The sequence below is a fragment of the Leucoraja erinacea genome, chromosome 6 (assembly GCF_028641065.1).
Source record: "Leucoraja erinacea ecotype New England chromosome 6, Leri_hhj_1, whole genome shotgun sequence".
Classification (NCBI taxonomy): domain Eukaryota; kingdom Metazoa; phylum Chordata; class Chondrichthyes; order Rajiformes; family Rajidae; genus Leucoraja; species Leucoraja erinaceus.
In genome coordinates this window covers 2,364,750-2,374,881 of record NC_073382.1, presented here as the reverse complement: position 1 = coordinate 2,374,881, position 10,132 = coordinate 2,364,750, and the positions used below count along the sequence as shown (strand labels likewise).

The window sequence follows — 10,132 nt, the reverse complement described above, 5'->3', positions numbered from 1 at the left end:
GATGAACATGGAAGGCTGCCTATTGGTCATCATGGACATGGTGGGTTGTGGACTGTGTCCTTGCTGCCTGACTGTGCAAACCAAGAGTTGATGGTGCTTGCTGTTAATGTCCGAGATTTATCACTGCACCTCAAAAGGTTAAGCTGTCACATGGCAGGTCATGTGGTGAGATCCATCAAACGGACCAAAGATGCCATAGAAAAGACAAGACTTGCCACCACTATTACAATTCTACTCCAAAATAGAGGGGTTCATACCTACACTGCATCTCATTTTGCTGATCCATTACCTTGTCCTTACTGACCTGCATTAACTCCCTGAACTGAAGGAGTTCAACTTCATACCTTTGCCCTTATCCAGCTCCAACTGTGAACTCTCTAGGGTTATACCATCCCACATCTATTTTTCAGATCCTGGTGTCCCTCCGCTCTTCTAGCTTTCTTTCCTCCCACTCCTGCAATCAGTCTGAAGAGTCCCAACCCAAAAGGTCACATATCCATGTGTCTCCAAGGATGGTGCCCAATCCACTGAGTTACTCAAGCATTTTGTGTCTTTCCTCCATAAATAATAGCACCACCTTTGACTGATATATGTAACTTATTCATTAGTCCTTCCAAACCCCACAATCATACAAGACTCCTTGTGTAAGACACAAAGTTGGATATTTGTGGGGGGGTTTTCCTAAAAATCATTACTGATAAATACTTCAACCTCTTTCTATTAGCTACCAGTCAACCATGCTCATCACCTGATGTGTGGAGTAAATATCACCATCTTATGAAAGTTCAAAAGATGTTGAAGAATGCATAACTTGATTATGTATCGTGCCACATTGATGTATTGGTGATACTTTAGAAATAAATATTTAGCTCCATAAAAATCATGAACATTCTAAAAAGAACCAAAAACACATTCTAATTTATCCTTATTATGAATGCACAAAACACGTGCATTTGATATATTTTGAATCCCATTGAATGTATTTGATACTTTTAAATATTTTTCTCCATAAAAATCAGAACATTCTAAAAAGCATTTTCTCCTTATTATGAAAAAAAAGAATTTTTAAACAAATATTTTCATGATTTTTTTGATGTTGAAATGCATATTGCCTGAACCTAATTTTTTTTTCCCCAATTAGAAAAAAGTGTATATAATTTTCTGGATTGACTTGCTAGAAAATGCAGCCATTGATAGTATCGAAACATCTCTTTTATTTTGAAAAATACACAAGCTCATGATCTCAACACAGAAAAGTATGAATTCGCACAACAAATATACACTGCAAGATTCTATAAAACAAATTATACACAAAGATTAAATATGTACACCATATTCTAATAACTTAGATTGCCACAGCAAATTTTCATTTCAAATATTTTGTGTAAAAAAAAACCTTACCCTTTAAACATAAGGCACATTGTTAAGGTCAGCGCAGAGTGATCATTGGGCAACTGTGAATGGAAAAATGTTCGTACGTCGGCGATATATTTTTGTTCTTGTGGAATGTAGTGACGGTTGATCCAAACAGGAATTGAATGTTCTAAATGCTAACCAGAGATGACTAATAAAAGTCAGCTGCAGAGATGCTGTAAATGTTTCAGTGGTCCAGATGACTGAAACGTCATTATTACCAAAGTGTTCAGAACCATCACTGCAGTGTGTAAGAGCAAATTCAGGTAAGAGCAATTTCACACAAAATCCATACTATTTTCTTTAACTTCCACACTTAGTTCACTACATTTAACAATAGTTAGGTGAGGCACCTCAGTTTTTATGGCTTTACAGTATGCAGCTACATTGTTTTTTTTTAAAAAGTGATGGAAGTCAAAAAGAACCATTAAACAACGAATACTTGTGCATCACTGCAATAAATCCTCTGCTGTATAATGTTGACTTTTACAAAATTATGTTTAGCTTTTGAACCCACTTGTACCTCCAGCCAACTGCAATACGTGAGTTACACAGATGTCACGTTTGCTCCAGAATTAATGGAGTACCAAGTAGCTCACTGCACAGTGAAAATACTCTGCGCTTCCAGGGAAGACGAGTAAGAAACTCACCTCACTTATCTTTGTCCAACATACGTGCCATTCCATTCTTGACAGCTATTCTCAAACTTACAACTTAGAAAGATTCTGTGTGTTCACTCCAACTCTAAAACTGAAAACGAGGGTTTTGAAAAAAACTTTTCCTCCAGCATTGCCTACAATTGGTAAAGAGGCCAGGAGCAATTCAATTCTGATTTTAAATTTGTTGCTTGTATTTCAAAGTTCTCCAAAGCAGACCTGCTGCAGGGACTCCCACATCCGACGATGTACTCTTGAATCAATGTTCATCTGTACCAAAAGACTCCACACTCATCACAGGGCACTTCAGAATCTTCAACAGTTAACTTTCAGCTCATTTCTTGGATGCTGATTATTATTTTTTTTAAACGAACACTCATTTCAAAAGGATCCAAACTAAAATAAACAAAAACTTGTCAAATATTGCTCTTAAAACATTATGTGTAATATATTACACCCGTTAAACAAACAAACAAACAGTAAGACTACGGCAAGCAAGAATTTTATTGTCCTATCTGGGACACATGACAATAAACTCTTTTGACTTGATAGTTGCAGAACAGGGCGGCACAGTGGTGCAGCAGTCAAGCTGCTGCCTCTCAACGCCAGACACCCAGGTTTGATCCTGACCTCAGGCACTGTGTGGAACTTGCATGTTCTCCCTGTGACCATGCGAGTTTCTTCTAGGTGCTCTGGTTACCGCATTCCAAAGACATGCAGGTTTTTTTGGCCTCTAAATAGCCCTTAGTGTGTAGGGGGAGGAAGTGGGATAAGATTGAATTAGTGTATGGCTGATCAATGGTGGGCATGAACTTGGTGGGCCAATGTGCCTGTTTCCACGCTGTACAACTAGACTAACCTAAAATTAAACCTTTTCCTCTCTACTAGATTTAGAGGGAAATACTTCTAACACTTTGGGAGCAGATTCTCACTTGAAGATGTTCAAGTGAGCTACTCAACTAAAAGGGGAAAATGTACAAACATTTGTTTAGTCCAATTGCACAACTCCTGACAGCTTCATTGAATCTTTAAACTTTTTGCATACTTAAACGGTTATACTTAAATGGTTCTTCAGATTTTAGATCTCCAGACAAACCAAGCCACTTTAAAAGAAATGAAAAAAACAAAAAACTGGTGGCATATTTATGAATGTTCACCTAATAAATAATTCCTATTTTGAAAAATATGTTGCCCTTTTATTTGTAGGAATGGTCAAAACAGACAAATATAAAGTATCCTTGGCTGTAAGGCATTTTGGGAGGCGAGATACTGCAAGATATCATTTAGTTCTGTCCATTTTATTTACCTCTGGTCATAATCGAATAGCTGTCAATTTTTAAGGATTAAAGAAAATGAGGAGATGGAATCCTTAAGTTAAGACTTTTGCATAGAACAGAGTGCACTGAAATTTTCATTGAGCGAAACATACAAGCCAGAGCAGTGGTGCAGCTAGTACAGCTATCATTTCACAGCTCCAGCAACCCAGGTTCAATCCAGATCTTGTGCTGTACGTACTTTGCCCAATCTCTCTGTGACAATATAAGCTACATCTCAGTGCTTCCTGCCTCATCCCAAAGGGGGCTAGTAAGTTAAATATTTCCTAGAGTATAGAATCTGGGTGGGGGTTGAAAGCAAATATGGGTAGAATACAATTTAAGTAGTCTACGATTAGTGTAAATACAATGGTTGGGCTGGAGGAACCATGTTTGTGTTGCATCACTTTAACCCAAGGGTTCCCAACCTGGGGTAAATTTACCCCCGGGGGTAAATTTGTTGATTCTGGATTTGTACATATTTTTTCTCATTGACTGACTGTGTTTGGTTCTGGTATACCGGTACCTGTTCATCATTAGTTGTGCATAAATAAGTGAAACAACATCGTTATGTGCTATTAAAGCTGCCAGGGGTAAACGGGATAAAAGAGGTTGGGAAGCCTTGCTCTAACCCAAAGTATGGCTCAGTAGCATACTAATAATAATAATAAATAATAATAATAGTTCAGTTGCAAGAACTTTCATACCTTCAAATGTTTTTTTTGGAACAAAACAGTGGGGTCCTTCAGTAGTCAGAGAGTTCAGAGTCCCTGTGGTCAACAACAAATAAAGTCAGTATTAAATTAATACATATTCCCCAAGCCATATTATAGTTGCATATCCAATATGTTAAATCTTAAGAGTTTAGTTTTTGTAAACCAGCATCTACAGTACCTTGTTTCTAAGTTAGGATTCATTGGTTGCCAGAGACTGGCAATGAATGTTGAAATGCCATTGCCCAAGAGACATGTATCACCATGTGCTGCAATCCAACCAATATACTAAGCCTTAAAGGCTAATACCAGTGCTAAGATACTCAGAAACAATCAAAATGTGCTTTATACTGTACATCATTTGCAGAGGCAAGTTATTGCCTTTGCTTATACTCTCCAAAATATCTTATCTTATTTATTTTTAAAAACAGACCACAAAAATGACGACTCATGGTAGACTGCTACCATATGGTTACAATTCTCAAAATATATTTTCCATTCATAATTCCTATTAAGGAATTAAAGCCTCAAGTTGTTGATGTTGAACAGCTCGATGGGTTGTCCCTAAAGGCATTGCACTTAATAGAAACATAAAGTACAAAGCTAAAAAACCACTCTACAATCCATCTGCCTGGTTCTTAAAAACATACCTGAAAATAAGAAACATTAGTGATGCATAGAATTCTAATTAACCTTCTCCACCGACTCAAACTTGCATTGAGGATAACAACTGACCGATTAAAAATCAAATGATCAATGGCAATGTCAACGTGCTCCTTAAAAAAATACTTCTCTCCCAATAAATATCTAATACCCTTGCCAAACACACACAAAAAATTTTTTTTCAGCTCAGAACATCACCATTTTATACAGTGACATACAAATATTTAAGTTCTGCCAATCACATCACAATTATTGATGTGCTGTTCATTTTGTAGCTCCACAGAAGTGGAGAGAAAACGACAACTCCCAAATGCAATTCACTCTAAATGGCACCCAAGGATATTGTGTAGAACTCGGCAATTTAATCAGTCAGATTTTGCTTGGCTGCAGGTGCCAATCTCAAGTTATCATTCACACGTTAAGTTGATTATTCAGTTTTCCGTTGGCTACACCTGGTTAATGAGACTCGTTCTTATTTACGATTTTTAATTCCAATTTTGCAAATTAGAAGTGAATTGGTAATTTGGTTAAGGTTAATTGGAATTCTATGCCTCGCTAATGGTCCGTACTTCCAGGTACGTTTTTAAGAGCCAGTCTTAGTGGATTGTGGAGCCTCTTTTAGTCTTGTACTTTGTTTCTAATATGTGTAATTCCTTTATAGATAAACTTTCATCAGTGGATGTTCACAGGGTGAAAGACTATCAATAAATATAGACATACAATCACTAATTTTTTATTTTTCTCACGTGAATCTTTTGACAACTGGCACTTTCCGCACACTGAAAATATCATAATTCTCTCTCTCTTTGGTAAAGGCCATGGGAGAGGAAACATTAGATCTTTAGTTAAGACCTTGTTAGGAATGTGCTACAAAACACAATTAATGTTGTTGTTCAGCTGGAAAGGGTGCAGAAACGATTTACGAGGATGTTGCCAGGACTCGCGGGCCTAAGTTTATAGGGAGAAGTTGAGCAGGCTAGGACTTTATTCCCGGAAGTACAGGAGTATGAGGGGTGATCTTATAGAGGTGTACAAGGAGGTGTACATGAGGATAACGTAAATGCACAGTCTTTTACCCAGAGTAGAGGAATCAAGAACCATAGCACATAGGTTTAAGATAAGGGGGGGAAGATATAACAGGAACCTGCAAGACAACTTTTTTTTTTTACACAAAGGATGGTAGGTATATGAGGAATATGGAACGAGCTGCTGGAGGAGGTGGTTAAGGCCGGTACTATCATAGTATTTAAGAACCATGTAGATAGTTACATGGTTAGGATTGAAAGGTTTTGAAAGATATGGGGCAAATGCAGGCAGGTACGACTTGGGTGGATGGGGCATGTTGGTTGGTGTGGGCAAGTTGGGCATAAAGGCCTGCTTTCACACAGTACAACACTATGACTCTGAAGCACAGGTTTTACTGCTCCACATAGGAGACAGCATTGTTGTGTTGAAGGTAAAGGTGCCAGGCTCATGCAGTGAAAATAATTTGAAGAGTTAGTGCCCATATACAGCAATTTCTACAGGTGATCATAGAAAGCATCACAGGTTGGTTTGGTAACAGCTCTACCCAAGACCACCAGACATAATCGCAGACCACTCACACACCAGTCATTCTCTCATTGTCACAAATTCATGAACAGCTTCCTCTCCGCTGTTATCAGGCTACTGACCGTTTCTTCCATAAACTAGCGTGCAGTCCCAATTTACAAACCAACCTCATTGCAGATTTAACTTGTTTTAATCATCTGTACTCTCTCTGTAACACTATCACCCTATGTTTAGGATTTTTTTTCTTTGCACTAGCTATTGCACTTGATTGTACTCGTACAGCATAACTTGATTGAATAATACAAACACCATTTATCATTGTGTTTCGGTACAGGTGACAATAATAAACAAATACCAATGTCAATAGGTTAGAAGATCCTTGGGATTTGTCAGCCTTTAGCCTCATTAAATTTCTTAGCCCTTTCATTACTCAATTCATTTATTTATTTCCTCCCTAGCACTAAAAAAAAAAAAAATAGTAACTTCAAGTATCCTTAGCATTCAACTTGGTATGCACACAATTAAAAGAAAAACTTAAAAAAGTTGTGTAAACTGCATGTTGACGGAAAGAACATTAAAATCAGTTAAAGGTTACACAAAAAAGCTGGAGAAACTCAGCGGGTGCAGCAGCATCTATGGAGCGAAGGAAATGGGCAACGTTTTGGGCCGAAACCCTTCTTCAGACTTCGCTCCATAGATGCTGCTGCACCCGCTGAGTTTCTCCAGCTTTTTTGTGTAACCTTCGATTCTCCAGCATCTGCAGTTCCCTCTTAAACAAAATCAGTTAAAGTTGCTTTTCCTCGAGTTTAACGTCATGCGTTTGATTGGATTTTAATTTAATTCAATAGGTGGCAGTAAACCTCTGTATTTTTCATAGGCTGGTATATGACAGCCTATGAAGGAAATCTAACAACAAACTGACCTGACCCTACACCCTTCTTTAAAAAAAGCTTTTGGCTGTTAAATTACAGAAAAATGAGGCGATAACATAAAATGGGTAAGCAGGATAGTCTTGGTTCGTGCATCCCATTAATCAATGTAATTTAGCTTTGTAAAATACAGACAGGAAAGACAGAGACACAAAATTAAAGAGCAATTGAACAATGCCTAATCAAGTACAGAAAATAAAAAGTGTTGATTAAAACAGGATGGGAAAAAAGACAAAATTACAATCACCCCCAAAATATCCACGAATCACTATATTTTCTGTAATGTTAATAGATAGAAATAGATGATCAGCCATGATCATATTGAATGGCGGTGCAGGCTCGAAGGGCCGAATGGCCTACTCCTGCACCTAATTTCTATGTTTCTAAATTAAAAATTATATTAAATGGAATCAGAGATGAAATTACAAGCCATATATATCAGTTACATATTCAGTTTGTAGCAAATGCACAAAAACAACTTCATGACACTCAATTCAAGTGAATATACAGATAGTGAACTAGAATCAACTTGGGTGAAGTTAGCAGCAGCAAACCAGCTAAACTCAAGTGTGAAAAACTTATGCAAATGTTCAAAATGTTAAAACAAGGAAGGGCCTCGACCCACAACATCACCGATCCATGTTCTCCAGAGATGCTGCCTCACCTGTTGAGTTATTCTAGCATTTTGTGTCCTTTTGAAAATTCTACTCTTTGACTAAAATTGTCCTACAATTAATTTGATAGCAAATTCTGACCTATCATTAGATCTGCAGTTGCTTTGGGATAGTTACATTAGCAATGAATCCTTGTACCTTAAAAACAATTCAAAATGTATTTACTGTGGTCATGACTTCAAAGAATTGCATTTAGTTTCTCTCTTTTTTAATACCATGGCCAGTGTCACAATGCATTTATCACTATCACGATCAATGAGTTTCAGACGCACCCAAATGCGTACATTTTAACCATCACAATTTGTACAAAAATAAAATTTGAAGTGCAAGGGAGATTATTATTTTGTTCTTATTTTGGAGAATTGTTAAGGGACAACTTTAATTAGAAAACATCAAAATTAACAGTAATCAATGAGACATTTTGTCCAAATTAAAATGAACACTCATAACTTCAATTACCAAAGTATTGCAGCCATCTTTAGCTTATGCTGGTTTTAGGTGCTAGTCCCCTTCAGTTTTCTCTTCAGCATATAAAAGGTATGCTCAATTGGGTTCAGATCAGTGGCCAGTGACTTGGCCACTCAAGAATTTACCATTTTTTTAGCTTTGAAAAACTCCTTTGTTGCTTTAGCAGTATGTTTGGGATCATTGTCTTGCTGTAGAATGAACTGCTGGCCAATGAGTTTTGAGGCATTTGTTTGAACTTGAGCAGACAGGATGTGTCTATACACTTCAGAATACATTATGCTACTACCATTTGCAGTTAAAGAAGGTAAGTGAGCCAGTTCCTTCAGTATCCATACATGCCCAGGCCACACCACCCCCACCACCGTGTTTCACTGATGAGGTGGTATGCTTTGGGTCTTGGGCAGTTCCTTCTCTGCTCCATACTTTGCTCTTGTCATCAGTCTGATATGTTAATCTTTGTCTCATCTGTCCACAAGACCTTTATCCAGGACTGTGGTTGCTCTATTAAGTACTTCTTGGCAACCTATAACCTGGCCTTCCGATTTTTGCGGCTAACCAGTGGTTTGCATCTTGCAGTGTAGCCTCTGTATTTCTGTTCATGAAGTCTTCTGCGGGCAGTGGTCATTAACAAATCCACACCTGACTCCTGAAGAGTGTTTCTGATCTGTCAGACAGGTGTTTGGGGATTTTTCTTTATTATAGAGATAATTCTTCTGTCATCAGCTGTGGAGGTCTTCTTTGGTCTGCCAGTCCCTTTGCGATTAGTAAGCTCACCAGTGCTCCCTTTCTTCTTAATGATGTTCCAAACAGTTGATTTTGGTAAGCCTAAGGTTGGGCTGATGTCTCTAACAGTTTTATTCTTGTCAAGTCAAGTCAAGTCAAGTTTATTTGTCACATACACATACGAGATGTGCAGTGAAATGAAAGTGGCAATGCTCGCGGAACAACAAAACAACCAAACAAATTATAAACACAATCATAACACACATATTATTTTACATAATAAATAATAGAAGGAAAAAAACGTTCTGTACAGTTAGTCCCTGGTGAGAAAGGCGTTTACAGTCCGAATTGCCTCTGGGAAGAAACTCCTTCTCAACCTCTCCGTTCTCACTGCATGGCAACGGAGGCGTTTGCCTGACCGTAGCGGCTGGAACAGTCTGTTGCAGGGGTGGAAGAGGTCTCTCATGATTTTGTTTGCTCTGGAGTTGCACCTCCTGTTGTATAGTTCCTGCAGGGGGGTGAGTGAAGTTCCCATAGTGCGTTCGGCCGAACGCACTACTCTCTGCAGAGCCTTCTTGTCCTTGGCAGAGCAATTCCCGAACCAGATGGTAATGTTCCCGGACAAGATGCTTTCCACCGCCACTGCGTAGAAGCACTGGAGGATCCTCGGAGACACTCTGAATTTCCTCAATTGCCTGAGGTGGTAAAGGCGCTGCCTTGCCTTACTCACCAGTGCTGAGGCGTGTGATGACCATGTCATATCCTCAGAGATGTGGACTCCCAGATATTTAAAACAGTTCACCCTATCCACAGGATCCCCATTTATACTCAATGGAGTGTACGTCCTCGGATGATGTGCCCTCCTAAAGTCCATGATCAGCTCCTTCGTTTTTTTGATGTTCAAGAGGAGGCTGTTCTCCTGGCACCAGAGTGCTAGATCAGCCACCTCCTCCCGGTAGGCCCTCTCATCATTGTCTGAGATCAGGCCCACCACCACAGTGTCATCAGCAAACTTAATTATTGAATTGG

At 38.5% G+C, this 10,132-nt stretch overlaps 1 protein-coding gene across 6 annotated transcripts in view; it reads right to left on the bottom strand.

The window, feature by feature from the left end:
- Positions 1 to 1,194: 1,194 nt before the first annotated feature.
- ppp2r3b (protein phosphatase 2, regulatory subunit B'', beta) overlaps positions 1,195 to 10,132 on the bottom strand; it is an 87,738-nt gene continuing 78,800 nt past the window's right edge. For all 6 annotated transcript variants that reach the window (XM_055636466.1, XM_055636465.1, XM_055636462.1 and 3 more), the window contains 2 exons: positions 4,090 to 4,152; positions 1,195 to 2,465 (listed from right to left, as the gene is read on the bottom strand). In XM_055636466.1, coding sequence (XP_055492441.1) covers positions 4,128 to 4,152 — 25 coding nt within the window. In that variant the 3' untranslated portion in view covers positions 1,195 to 2,465; positions 4,090 to 4,127. The remainder of the gene's footprint in view (positions 2,466 to 4,089; positions 4,153 to 10,132) is intronic.